Source organism: Mesoplodon mirus (assembly GCF_964341445.2).
Source record: "Mesoplodon mirus genome assembly, chromosome: 6".
Lineage (NCBI taxonomy): Eukaryota > Metazoa > Chordata > Mammalia > Artiodactyla > Ziphiidae > Mesoplodon > Mesoplodon mirus.
This window is the reverse complement of record NC_138982.1, coordinates 29,177,131-29,192,507: the sequence shown is the minus strand read 5'-3', so window position 1 is coordinate 29,192,507 and position 15,377 is coordinate 29,177,131. Positions and strand designations below refer to the sequence as shown.

The following is a 15,377-nucleotide window of genomic DNA, read 5'->3' as shown; positions in this document are numbered from 1 at the left end:
TTTCTTTGATACTAGTAAAAAACAAAATAAAAATTTAAATAAATAAAAGATAAGAAGCAAAAATTGAGATAATTTAAAAGTAGACGATGTTTTCTTTACAAAAGCCACGTTGAAAAGAGCTTCTGGCACCTGTCCTTTCAGCAATGATGGCACACGAATCCACACCCTCACGCCAGGTCTCTAGAGCGCCCTTCTGTCTGAGATCACCCCCAGTACTAACCGAGCACGAGAGGAGCTTCAAATGCTTTGAGGGGCAGGGAAGAACTGTAACATCGGCCCTGGTCCTGAGGAGCTGACAGTCTAGTTGAGAAAACAAGGCACACACTCACAGGAAAGAACAATACAAGACAGAGTGTAATCAAGGGCTACGTTGAGTGGCATTGATTAAAATCTTATAGGACTGTAAAAGCAAGAGATCAATGAGGGTTAGACTAATCAGGGAAGGTTGGGAGGGGGGGCGGGGAAGCTACTTTGCCCGAGGTGTGAAAACAGGAGCAAAATTTAGGTAGGTAAGGCCAGGGGAAGGAGGGGACCGCATGAGTGACTTACAGTATGAAGTCAGTCATTAAAAAAAGTGTGAGAAGAGCAGGGCGATTTTAAACTATTATAGGAGTAATAATATGATTATATTATATTATAGGAGTATAATATGATTATATTTCCTTATCTCCTAACCTTTATTTTTGCATGTAATCTTTTTCTTTTTTTTAACATCTTTATTGGAGTATAATTGCTTTACAATGATGTGTTAGTTTCTGCCGTATAACAAAGTGAATCATCTATACATATACATGTATCCCCATATCTCTTCCCTCTTGCATCTCCCTCCCTCCCACCCTCCCTATCCCACCCTTCTAGGTGGTCACAAAGCACCTAGCTGATCTCCCTGTGCTATGTGGCTGCTTCCCACTAGCTATCGGTCTTACATTTGGTAGTGTATATATGTCCATGCCACTCTCTCACTTTGTCCTAGCTTACCCTTCCCCCTCCCCATGTCCTCAAGTCCATTCTCTAGTAGGTCTGCGCCTTTATTCCTGTCCAGCCCCTAGGTTCTTCATGACCATTTTTTTTCTTTTTTAGATTCCATATATATGTGTTAGCATACGGTATTTGTTTTCTTCTTTCTGACTTACTTCACTCTGTATGACAGACTCTAGGTCCATTCACCTCACTACAAATAACTCAATTTCATTTCTTTTTAAGGCTGAGTAATATTCCATTGTATATATGTACCACATCTTCTTTATCCATTCATCTGTCGATGGACACTTAGGTTGCTTCCATGTCCTGGCTATTGTAAATAGAGCTGTAGTGAACATTGTGGTACGTGACTCTTTTTGAATTATGGTTTTCTCAGGGTATATGCCCAGTAGTGGGATTGCTGGGCTGTATGGTGGTTCTATTTTGTTTTTTAAGGAACCTCCATACTGTTCTCCATAGTGGCTGTATCAGTTTATACTCCCACCAACAGTGCAAGAGTGTTCCCTTTTCTCCACACCCTCTCCAGCATTTATTGTTTGTAGACCTTTTGATGATGGCCATTCTGACTGGTGTGAGGTGATACCTCATTGTAGTTTTGATTTGCATTTCTCTAATGACTAATGATGTTGAGCATCCTTTCATGTATTTGTTGGCTATCTGTATATCTTCTTTGGAGAAATGTCTATTTAGGTCTTCTGCCCATTTTTGGATTGGGTTGGTTTTTTTTTTTTGATATTGAGCTGCATGAGCTGCTTGTAAATTTTGGAGATTAATCCTTTGTCAGTTGCTTCATTTGCAAATATTTTCTCCCATTCTGAGGGTTGTCTTTTGGTATTGTTTACGGTTTCCTTTGCTGTGCAAAAGCTTTGAAGTTTCATTAGGTCCCACTTGTTTATCTTTGTTTTTATTTCCATTTCTCTAGGAGGTGGGTCAAAAAGGATCTTGCTGTGATTTATGTCATAGAGTGTTCTGCCTATGTTTTCCTCTAAGAGTTTGATAGTGTCTGGCCTTATGTTTAGGTCTTTAATCCATTTTGGGTTTATTTTTGTGTATGGTGTTAGGGAGTGTCCTAATTTCATTCTTTTACATGTAGCTGTCCAGTTTTCCCAGCACCACTTATTGAAGAGGCTGCCTTTTCTCCATTGTATATTCTTGCCTCCTTTATCAAAGATAAGGTGACCATATGTGCGTGGGGTTATCTCTGGGCTTTCTATCCTGTTCCATTGATCTATATTTCTGTTTTTGTGCCAGTACCATACTGTCTTGATTACTGCAGCTCTGTAGTATAGTCTGAAGCCAGGGAGCCTGATTCCTCCAGCTCTGTTTTTCTTTCTCAAGATTGCTTTGGCTATTCGGGGTCTTCTGTGTTTCCATACAAATTGTGAAATTTTTTTGTTCTAGTTCTGCGAAAAATTTGCATGTAATCTTAATCCACATAATCCAGCAAAGAATCCACAAAGCACTTCTTACAACACATAAGAAAATAAAAATGTTTCTAGTTTGATTAAAATATTTGGGAATAATCTATTTATAATAATTCTGCTCTGTACCTTTGGAAAAGTGAAAGTTTTGTTTGAAGAGTAGCCATTTGACATTCATTTCAAAGGTTAAATTTTAAAATCTGTATAGGTAATGTTTGTATTGCTTTTTTTTCCAATGTGAAATTTTACTTTTACTTAATAAAATCATGGCAGGGTTTGAGGGATGTTAAAGGTGATGTGAGCACCAGTCCGCCTGACATCAGCCCGGTGACCTAGACCTCGTTTCCTAACCTCTCAACACGGAGGTTGGGCTCCATTTCTGAGGCCTCATAAAGAACATGCTGTTTCTATGAAATTTATTAAGTGGTTGAATATTATACTTGGATGACTGAATTACTTTCAAAGAGAATGAAAGCTTTCTTCAAGGTGAATAAAGAAACTTATATGAGGGCCTCCCTGGTGGCGCAGTGGTTGAGAGTCCGCCTGCCGATGCAGGGGATACGGGTTCGTGCCCCGGTCTGGGAGGATCCCATATGCCGCGGAGCGGCTGGGCCCGTGAGCCATGGCTGCTGGGCCTGCGCATCCGGAGCCTGTGCTCCGCAACGGGGGAGGCCACAACAGTGAGAGGCCCGCATACCGCAAAAAAAAAAAAAAAAAAAAAAAAAAAAAGAAACTTATATGAATACTTTTGTTAAAAATTAAATATGAGATGCTGATGGTGGACTGGGTAGAATAAGAACTAAGCAAGGACACTGGGATCTAACCCCACAGACTGAGTGTGATTGTTTTCAATCACTTAACTGCCAAGGGCACTGTATTAGTTTGCTAGGGCTGCTGTAACAAAGTACCAAAAGATGGACCGTGGAAAACAACAGAAATGTATTGTCTAACAGTTCTGGAGTCTGAAAGTCCGAAATCAAGGTCTTGGCAGGGCCATGGTCCCTCTTACATCTGTAGGAAAGAATCCTTCCTGCCTCTTCTAGCTTCTAGTGTTGGCAGGGTTTGCTCCTTCTGAGAGCCTCTGAGGGACAATCTGTTCTATGCCCTTCTCACAGCTTCTGGCGACAGCTGGAAATCCTTGCCATTCCTTGGCTTGTAGACGCATCACTTCAGTCTCTGCCCTGCCTTTATATGGCATTATTCTCCCCATGTGTCCTCACACTGTCTTCTCTCTATGCACGTCTGTGTCCAAATTTTCGTCTTCTTACAAGGACACCAGTCATATTGCATCAGAGGCCCCCCACTCCAGTAGGACGTCCTCTTAACTACTTACATCTGCAACAATCTATCTCCAACTAAGGTCATACTCTGAAGTACTAGGGGTTAGGTCTTCAACATATCTTTTTGGATTGAATACACAATTCAGTTCATAACAGGCCTCATTACCTGAGCCTGTAAAATCAGGATTTTGGACTAGATGTGGTGGATCTGGACTGTTTTTTGGGTGACATATTCCTTTGAGACGATGATGAAGGTTAGACACCCTTGACTCAGGGCAACGCACACCTACTGGATATTCTGCACAGCATCAAGATGAAGCCCTCCATTGAACCCCTAGGAAGCAGGGGCCCCAGGTAAGGAGTGCCGTCACTGAAGGAAGGCTCTTTAGTTTCCGCAACAGCAACATTCCTTGAGCTACAAATACATCACCTATAGCTCCAAGTGAGCACAAGTCATGCCCAGAGACTTGTACAGTGGTGCTCGGTTAAAACTTTTTGAGCTTGAAGACGACTGGGTGTAATGGAACATCAGCATTCTGGATGCCCCAGTCGGGGCATCATGAGTCAGAATCCATGGAGATGGAATAAAAACTCGACACCAATGTTCCATTTGGAACGCACAGGGTGGCAAATTACCCACCTTCCTCTTGTTCTTGGCCCCGGCCTAAGATGCGGGCTCATCTGATCAGTACTGCCCTCCCATGTGTTCTGCCCAATCCTGTTCTGTGTCTTCTTCCTGCTACTCTGCCCCCTCCCAATCCTCTCTGAGGAACAACGCCTTCCCCTTTGAGCCTTGCCCTCCCGACCACCGCTGCTCTGCAACCTCCAGGGGTGATGGTGGGGGGCAGCTCGCTCCCTGATTCTGTCTGTGAGCCATTGCTTCCTCTCATTCCATAAAGATCCCTCTTCCTCTGAAGGTCATGCCATGTATCTATACTTCCATCCTTCCCCTTCGTTAGTGTCATAGAGACACCAGGATGGCCGGCAAAGAGCAGGCACTCAATAAATACTGGTTGAATGGTGGATGCTTTGAATAAATGATTCACTGAATAAAAGTTGTTTCCTTGGTCACTCTTCTGCATTTATGGGATGCTTCCACTGTTGGCCTCACTGTGCTTCTTCTATACCTTCTCCTATCATGATTCTCGATGAAGTGTCCCTGGAGGACCAAACAAAAAGCCCAGCTCCTTCCCAATCCCTTGATCTCCTCAGTGACTTCCTTCCCCCCTTTACTGACTTTGACCACCCTGGTCACACCGAGAACTGCTCCACATCCTCTCGTTTGACCACAACCTCTGATGCTTTCAGCTCTTGCATGTTCCCTGTAAATCCCTTGATATTCTGATTTTGCAGCAGTCTCTTCCTGGCCATGCTTCTCTCCCTACACATCTTGAACCTCTCTCTTAAGATGTACTCAATGCCCCCCATCTCCTGCCTCCTTTCAGCCGGACGTGGGCCTCACTTGAAGCCTGAATCGCTCTCTGCCTCTTTGGGTCTTGTCCAGTGAACATCACCGGGTGCCACTGCCCACGTGTCTCTGCAGGCTCTTCAACAGCTCGCGGGCTCACGCTTGGTCTTGGGCAGCCACCTCCGCAGCACTTCCCAGTCACTCCCCTCAAGCCCTGCCCTGCCCCATTCACAGCAGACAGCCTGGCCTCATCCCTTATCAGGCACCTTCTCCTAGAAAACGGTCTACTTCTGAAACCTGCCTGGTGCCTCCTTCCACAGGACTCCTGACCTCACGCCACTGCCTAGTCTAGGCCCTTGTTTCTTCAATTATTTCACTCAAAAAATATGTGTCAGGAGGATTACTATGCACTGGGCCCTGTTCTAGATGCTGGGATACAGTAGGCAAACCAAGACAGACAAAATCCTATCTCTCACTGGCGGGTAGAAGAGTGGGTGTGAAGAACAAATCATAAATAGTACAAACTTCAAATAAACAGGATAATTCAACTTTTCATAAATCCTACTCACAGAACAGGAGGGAAAAACTAGCGCTGACCCTTGAAGGAGGAGCTCAGACTCTGGTCTGAGAAAGAAATTCTCTGCAGCTCTCCCACCTCCAGGTGCCCTGTTTCCCTCTACAGGCAGCCATCAAACCTTCCTGGTCCCCACACCGACCTCTAGTTACATCTTTCTTCTTCCCTTCCCTGTTGACTTTCTTTAAAGATTACTCTGCACATGCTCTCTCTGCATTCTTTCTTTTTTATTTAGTTGACTTTTAGTTGAAAATGTAATGTGTACATAAAATAACAACAAAAACTGTAGAAAAGGCTATTGTAGTTCTGAGCTGTCCAGTTACCCTTCAACCTACCATAATCCAGCTTCTGCTCCCCCAGTCTGCTGAATCCACCTCGGTAAGGTCTCCAATGACTGTCCCTCCACAGGTGGACCTTTCCAGCCTTACCTTACTGTACCTCAGCACTCCTGACCCCTGTTACTTCCCTTGCTCATATAACAGCTTTGTGAGGTTACAACACAAGCTCTTCCTTCTCTGGTGCCTCTTAAATACTGATGTTAAATACCTTTGCCACCTTCTCTTTCTGTAAGCACCCACCTTAGCTAGACTGACCATATAATTCTTATGATCTCTATGGGATGCCTCTGAGAGTGAAAGAAGGCAGTAAGAATAACTATTACTCTTGATTAGCAAGTGTAAACTGAGACTGTTCCATATAAACTGGGATATATGGTCCCTCTATTCTTGGGAGATCACATCCACTGTTGCGGCTTTAACGAACACGTACCTATTCACCATTTGCAAAAATAAATCTGTAGCCTTGACACTGACAGTGAGCTTTATTTTCCAATCTTCAGGTACTGATTTCTTACAGACATCTCAAATTCAGCATGGCCCAAACTCAATCATACCCATTCCCCAAACCTGCTAACCCTTCTCTTTCCTCTCCAGGTTGTACAGATTACTCAGCTCTCCAAGCCGGGGCTCATGAGGGAGAACTTCCTGTTCTCTCTCACCCACTCAATTTAATCCCCAAGACATGCTGACTTTAGTTCTGAAGATTTCTTCAATCCACTGTTTTTCCCTTGGACTATGGTCATAACTTTTTATCTGATGTCCCTGCTCCAGTCTTGTCTGCTTCAAGTCTATTTCCACACAGCTGACAGAGTGACCTAACACTGCCCGCACTGCTGCTTTGCACCTTTCAGCAGTTTCCTGTCACCTCCGGGATAAGGACTCTCATCGCGATCTCATTCTCTTGACGCCTTCAGCCTCATAACCTGCTAGTCACTCTCCCTTTGCACCCTCAGGATACCAGACAGTCGTAGAAACACACATACACCACTCCCCATTAAGCTGACTCTCTTACTCCCTAGCTTCTTTGCTCATGCTGTTCCTTCCACCTGGAACACAGATCCCTTATTTTGCTCGCCAACACCTACAGCGTTTTCTCTAGTCACACAGCCTGCTCAGAGGGGAGCTCGGTGCTCCTTCTGTAAACTTTCATGCTGCCCATCCATGCCTCAGCCACAGTTCCAGACACATCAGTTTGAAATTAATGATGTCAGTCTTTCCTACTAGTTGGCAAACTTCCTGAGGACAGGGGCAGTGCCCCTTAAATACTTAATAAATAGTCATCCTATTTTTAGGAAATCTCAACCACTGTTATGGATTTAAATAAGCAAATTTAAATAACTTGGACTTCATATTGAAATAAACAACTTCATCACTCCTGCATTTTTTCACTTTTGCCTATGTTTTTTATAAGGTCATCAGAGCAGGGATTAAAAATGTACAAAGGTTTCAGCTGCCAAAAACTGCAAGTTTTATTAAATTAATTTTTAAAAGTAGATCTTAGCATAGGAAACAGGGTGATTAAATTAAAAATATAGTTGTGATGCACCAAAGTAAGAAAAGAGTAAATATTCAAATGTTTAAGACTACAGAAAATCATAATACGTTTCGATAGTGGTTTGACTTGGAAAATTTTGTGAAAATATTATCCAAAAGCATTTTAAAAAATAAAAGCAGCTTCTCATCCCTTTTGTTTTTTATTACTTACATTTTATAAAAATCATACCATTTTAAAATGGGAGATTAGCATTAAATATTCTAAAATCTATCAAGAGTATCCCTCAAATCTACCCAAACATTCCTCTCTACTTTCCAGATGTTTCCTCTTATGATTTCCATGTTCTTCTCGGTTTAGCTCTGACTCAAGAAAGAAGGAACTTTTCACTTTGTATGTCAATACCCAAACTATCTGACCTTCAAGGAACAGAAGAAAACAACAAGTTTTGGAAAAAATGTGGTCTCCTGTCACTTACTCATTCAAGTAATTTGGGAGGAATTTAAAAAGTATAATCTAAAATTTAAAGAACATTATTAGCGTTACCAGAGGCATAACAGCATCTGGCACAACTGACATTTAATGAACAAAGAAAGAGAACCACACAGCAATTTAACAGTCAAGATTATGAATGACTCCAAATAGTTTATGTTCTTCTGACAAAGTCCTACTCTTATGGTAGTTTTTTATTTCCTACTTCATCATCCCTTTGTGCAATCTTTCCTAATTTTATTTTGGCTTACAAATCTGGTTTTGTGAACTGTGGTTATTTTTTTGAGAAGGAAAACAATTTGAGGTATTTTGAAATTTAAAACATGCTTTGCTATTTTCTTCAAGCGGAGGATTATCGGACCATTCCAAAGGGTTAGGCACTGGCTTTCCAGTTCGGCAAGCACCCTAAGGTAGATCTGATGAGGTGGGAATACATCTTGCCATCTGACACTCCACTGAGAAATACATTTGGCCAAAATACAACTAAGAAGAAGTTAAAAGATCTTTAAATGTAATATTTAACTTTTAGTGGCAAGTTGTAGATACTATATATAAAAACAGCTCCAAGCTCCTGATAAATATTCCTGAATACTCCCTACCTGTCAGAAGGTGGAGCTCTAAACATATCTGAAATACTGGCTTTTTATATGTATGTTTCACAAGTGTGTGTAATGACGAGATTAAAGCAGGAGTAAAGTCTTTAGAAAAAGCGTTCTGAAGAATATTCCAATTCTCTCAATATAAAATCACCCACATCTCCCAATACGTACATGGTTAACTAACAGAAAGCATATTTAGTATGTTCCTTTGAAACTTCAATATACCACCTACTATAAAAATGTAGGTATGGTAATTCAAAATGAAAGATAAAGTATATTTAAGAAACACAGTTTAAAAACTCAGGACCACTTAGTTGAATGTCAGCAAGGTCATTAACACTTACAAGCATCTCGGATGTAGAGTAACATGGCTATGAAGATATAATCAACCAAACTCAGGCTGAGGCCATCTGCAAACAAGGCATCCCAGACCACCAGAAGATCCTGCAGGGGGAACTCTCGTCCAAACAGCAGCCGTACCCACCGTCTGGGAAGAAGCAAAACCCAAATTCAAAAAATAGTACTTCTGAGAGTAATATAAAGAGGAATCATTTTCTCCTGTGACTGTGAAAAAATTATAAATTTTAACTGATCACACTGAGCAAATATTAGATATCAAAAATATAATACAGTGAAACCCAAGTTTTAAGCTTTCAAATGAGTTTTGTAATTTTATAACTAGGCCACAATCATTAAACTTTATTCTTATATGTATAAAACACAAGTATGATATTTGAAAAGGGTAGAAATCTTTCATATGTATTAGAAATCACAAATCTCAAAAAGGCAAAGAGAAAAATGAATGTAGTTTGATAGTTGTCTCATACGTAAGGTTATGAATTAAAAAGTAACAATATTCCAATATTTTATATCATTACTGACTTTTTTTGTTAACTAGACTTTTGCAAATGGCCATATGACAAATTACTACAGCCAAACAGAAAACTGCATTCTCACATTTCACTCCTATGTAAAAATATTCATTTTAAAATTAAATGTGGAAAAAACAAAAGATATCTGTTTTTGTCAAGCGCAGACAGTTATTTCAAATGAAACATATAATGATACTTAATTTTTAACTTCAGAATAGATATACCTTATCAGTGAGGTTATCTTTCTAGGGGTAGTTTTCAAAACACAGTCAGTTTTATGGCCAGGAAAATGGACACTGATACTACAGAGCAGACATAAGAGGCTAATAGGAATACTAAACAAGGTCTGTCTATAATTCTATATCATAAATAGTAACACCTCAGACTTTGAGCAAATGCTAAGCTATTTATATCTAATTCTTACAAGAAAATTAAAATAATTCACTTTGATATATTTTTATCCATTTACTTCTAATTTTATATATATGGCTATAATTTCCTTACACAAGCCTTTCTCTAGGAACTTCAGCTACAAATCTGTGTGATTCTGGCACACAGCAAAGACTCAAAAATTCTAAATTTCTAGTACCACTAAATAGTACAGAATAGAGGAGATACTTTAAAAATTAGTTAAGATATATTACCTCCTTGCAAAATTCAAAACCAAATATAACCATCTGTGAGGTTAAACTGAGGCCAAAAAAAAAAAATTCAAATACTGCTTTTTTTTCAGGGAGTATTACATTTAAGGAGGAATCAAAAAGCTGTGACAAAATAGTGTATAATCACACATACGTATCACAGTTTATTAGGAACCATATGATCAAATATTTGAGTTCTTTTATTCATATTACCAAATTAATCAACAGAATAATTAAACTATTTTCAACTTCATCTTAAATTATGGTACTCAATTTTTCAGGAAGAAATTTAATGTCTAAATGACATTTATCCTTTAAAAAATGTTACAGTATTGCTTAGAATTTTTATCTACATTTCAATTCTTACCTCACTGCTAATATATGAGAGGTGACTAACACAAAATATATATATTTTGTCTAAAATGCCTGTATTTATGTGGTTTAGAATGAAACATTATTTCTCCACACACTTCTAATTCTTTCAAATTACAAATGCTAATATTTACTGTTTTAAGAAGTACCAAAATATCCCTAAATTAAACAGGTTGCTCTTCTTAATTACAAACAATTAACTGGTCTTGCAAAGAGTGTCGGGGAACCACAGAATGGGCAAAGCAAAAAGTACCTGGATTAAACCATCTGGGGGACCTGTTTAAAGGACCTTTAAACTGATAACTATATCTGCATTAGTAAGTGACTAAAATCACATAGAACATGGTTATTCAGTTATCCAAGTGACACAACTGATGAAACATTCATCAATGAAAAAAACTGATGAGGGGCTAATGTATAACATGGTGACCATAGTTGGTAACACTGTATTGTATCATTGAAATTTGCTAAGAAAGAACTTAAATGTTCTCACCAAAAAAAAAAGATAAATATGTGAGATCATGGCTATGTTAATTAAATAGATGGAGGAATCTTTTCACGATGTGCACGTACATCAAATCACAATGATGTATGCTAAATATCCTACAATTGTATGTGTCAAGTATACCTCAGTAACGCTGAAAAACATAAGTAAATAAATAAATAAGAATTATCTTGGTTTGACGGATAGGCAAATTTTGGCAATTTGAAAACTGCAAATTCTGACATTTAAGTGATTCCTCCTGGTTCAAATCTGGATGCCAGTACAAAACTCAAGGATCACACCCATAAAACAATACTGTGCCCTGAATGTGGCCCCTTCCCTCCTGGAGGTTATTTTAATGCTTTCCTTATCTGAATAAGCCCACTTGGTAACTGCTGCTGCTGTTTCCCAAAAGACATTGCTTTTGCTAGGCCTTCTTATGTGCAGAGAAAAATTTTTCTGTGTTTTCCAAGCTATCTTCTATTGAAAGCAAAATGCCTTTTGAAAAAGGTGACATCTATCATATTACAATAAACATCATTTATCAAAAAAAACCTCCAAACTAATGAAGGTTAATACACACCACAGATGAGAATACAATGCTATCTTTTTCCCTCTTCCTTAAAGTTCGAATTCCTCTCATTTTCTTATGGACAATCACATCTTTGGTTTCATCACAGATAATGCATCGAAAACAAATCTACTTTTCAGAAATAATCTATATTCCTATTATTTCTACAATAAAATGCCCAGTTATTGCCCAAACCCCTTCTCTTGCAGCTTTCCTGCCATCTGGGGTTGTGTTAGCTTAGCTTCAAAAGCCACCCTGCAGATACATATGTGCAGCAGTTGCCACCGCAGAGCTGTCAGGAGTGGGGACTGCAGACACCTAGCAATCTACAGTGAATAAAACATGCCTTCAAAACCACACAGAATGTACGTCTTCAGTACTTTTATATTTAATGTGTAATCTGTGATGTGCCGCTTTATAAATATTTTACATTGCTTTATTTTTGAAGTTTCACCTTGCCAAGTACACTGGTAAGTAATTCCAGAGCAAGGACCAAAGTGCGTGTGTGTGTGTGTGTGTGTGTGAGAGAGAGAGAGAGAGAGAGAAAGAGAGACAGAGAGAAATAGAGAGAGAGAGCGTGAGCCAGGAAGTTCTCTGTGAAGAGCTCTGTACACTTTGCTAAGTGCTTTACGTGTTTACCAAGGTCTTGTTAAACCCACTGTAAAGCCACCTGTCACACTGCTGACAAGGAAAGGTGGCTAAATTGGAAATACAGGAATTCATCTGGTTAATGGCAGCATAAAAATAATTCACGAAGTGAAAAAAAAAAAACAGAAACACAGAAGGAAAAAATTCATTAATAGGTGTTTAGCAAGTTTCTTTTATATAAAACTTTTAATAAGTTGTACATGCAAGGATATTACATTAAAGTAAAATATAGTTTCCTCTATTTTATCTGCAATTATAGGAAAATTAAGGCCAAATTCTCAAAATATTTAAGGCGTACACTGTATGACTAATGGAACGCTTTGGGACCAACAATGACCTTATCAATAATTTAATCATTTTTATCCCAACTGGGTTTAGTTCATACATATATTCACCACACACAAAATTTCCTGTGCTGTTTTGGACTTTCTTCATTGAGCTTAAAAACCAAGAAAAAAATCAGTTCTTTATGGAATGAGTTACCAATAGAAACTATTTCAGTATGCTTTTGTATTCCTAGAAAGGAAAACTTACTCTAAGAAATGAGGTCCTGTAAAGAAGTCACTCCTAAAATTAACATGCTTTTATTGCAGTTAAAAATATTTAGCAAGAGTTTAAGTTACACTTAAGGGTAGCATTAAACCTTTCTTTTAGCTTCAGTTTAACTGCTTGATACTATTAATCTTGCTTTATGTATGTTACACCTGCAGATTGCAATGCTCGTAACCTATACCTTGTATCATTTGTGATAATACAATAATTCATTTTTACTAGACTTACTTAGTAATTAAAATCTACACAAACCAAAAAGACCTTCTGAAGTATTAAATTTAATAATAAACCACCCAAAGACAGGACAGTCTCTATGTCTGCACTTATGCCACTATTCTCAGTTTTAAATTTCTGTGTAATTAAGCTGCTATCCCCTGGGGATCAGTGATTCCTGATAGTGTTATTGCTTGGTGAACGACCCATGGAAACACCAAGAGAAATATATTTTTTACTGATCAGTTTATGAAAATGACCAATTTGACTGAGGTTTAAATAAACAATTTGACTGAGGCTTAAATAAACATAGCCTTAATCCAACATGGCTGCAGTGGGTTATACATGCAGAAAGCAATTTATACACTAGATCTTCATTTCTTTTTTCTTCTGAGATATGGGTACAGCCACCTTGGAAGAACAAGTAAAATGGAAAAGGTATATTCAATTTAATTTAAAAAACACTATAGGGACATCTTGAGTAACCTGTGATCACTGGGTAAGCATATTGGAACACAATAGAGCAATGTTAGAGTTTTGCTTAATGATATTAATTTTGTCTTTTGCTTTCTGTTCACTTGTACTTTTCAAAACTAACAGTTAATTTTTAAATAATCCATGCCTGGTAGAGAAGAAACACAGAATCCAAATTCTGTGTTTGTGTCAGACAAAAACAAAAGCAAATCAAAAGTTCCCATGTTTGTGCCTGCCACCTCCCTTGACTGAATTTAGGCTCTTCTTATACTGGGTTCCTTTGTACTCAGTTTTTTTTGAATTAATTTACCCTGAGTTTTCCTTTATGTCAACTCTGTGAAAACAGTCTTAAAATTAGAACCAAATATTGTAGTTATTATAATTAGGGTCACAAGGCATTCTCATCTTTTTTTTTTTTTTTTTTTTTTTTTGCGGTACGCGGGCCTCTCACCGCTGTGGCCTCTCCCGTTGCGGAGCACAGGCTCCGGACGCATAGGCCCAGCGGCCATGGCTCATGGGCCCAGTCGCGCCGCGGCATGTGGGATCCTCCCGGACCGGGGCACGAACCCGCGTCCCCTGCATTGGCAGGCGGACTCTCAACCACTGCACCACCAGGGAAGCCCGAAGCATTCTCATCTTTAATTCTAACTTCTTTGGAGAGCAAAGCCACAAAAGATGGAAGCCAAAATAAATCATTTTCCCCCCCAATTTCATGTTTATTCTTCTTCTGACAGCTCTGCAGAATACATTATTGGAAGATGCTTAGCCTGTTGACTATTTTTTCAATCTATTTCAATTTGGTCTTCTTAAAAATATTTGGGATCTGCATGTGTTACAGAAAGATCTGAATACTTCAAGCCCATCAAACTCTGCTGCAAAAACAGAAGGAACTGCAACTTCAAATTAGTTATTATCTTTAAGGAACTCAAATTTGCTTTCTAAGTGCTCCTTGTAATACACAGGTTGAAGCCAGCTTGAATTTGGCTTTCTGGGAACACGTGTTAACCCTAACTTAACCCCCACAGGATAAGTACACGAACTGTTAAAAGCGTATTTTTGACTTTGAGGAAAATTCTCTGTTCCTTTCAGTGGGCAGTACATAGCCCTTTATTAAGGAATGTTTCTTATTCCAAAAATAAGTTCCTAATAATTATCACCCATTCGTACTGTAATTTATTCTCTTTGGCGAGGGTCTGAAACTGTTTTGTCAGAACTATAATATGCCCTTTGCAAAAATAGCCTGAATGGAAAGCAGAGCCTTGTGTATCTATGTTTTTTCAGAGGTTCAAGATGCTCTGAGAGTGTGGGACACAGAGGATGACCATCACATGTCTTGAGGCTGTATAATCCTTGAACGTTCTCTCTCTCCCTCCCTCCCTCCCTCTCCCTCTCTCTCTGTCTCTCTCTCTCTCTCTCTCTCTCTCTCTCACACACACACACACACACACACACATTCTTTCAGAGGTAGACCTGCCATTTGGGTTACAAATATGGTATATCAAGGAGTAATTTTAGGATGTATGATTTACCAGCAAGTTCAAATAAAGCTATTGAAAGGTGGTCATACTCCAATATAGATTTAGTTGTATGAATAGGATGTGCTCTCACTGAGAATCCTATTGTACACTCCAGCCAGGGTGCAGCTGGAATCATAGCCCTGACTCAAGAGAACATGGGGGTCAAAGCTGCTAAGAAGTAATCTCTCTACCCGATCACTTACTTGGGCTCCACTACAAGTGAGCTACTGGGCATCTCCTTGAGAAAATTACTTGGAAGCCACTCCGACCTATGAATAACAGCATGAAGAATTCATGGACGGTTGGTGGTCACGTTGGGACAATTAATTTTAGGCTCTGTGAATACTAGTGTTTATTTATACTATAAACAAGTCTTACTTCTAGGAAGTCTATAAATAGGCTTTGTTCTGTCATTTTATCTTCAGGAAAGGGAGTTATGAGCAAGTCG

At 39.1% G+C, this 15,377-nt stretch overlaps 1 protein-coding gene across 2 annotated transcripts in view; it reads right to left on the bottom strand.

Moving 5' to 3' along the window:
* Positions 1–15,377, bottom strand: part of TBC1D5 (TBC1 domain family member 5) — a 563,684-nt gene that overhangs the window by 149,679 nt on the left and 398,628 nt on the right. For both annotated transcript variants that reach the window (XM_082625793.1, XM_082625794.1), the window contains one exon: positions 8,930–9,072. In XM_082625793.1, coding sequence (XP_082481919.1) covers positions 8,930–9,072 — 143 coding nt within the window. The remainder of the gene's footprint in view (positions 1–8,929; positions 9,073–15,377) is intronic.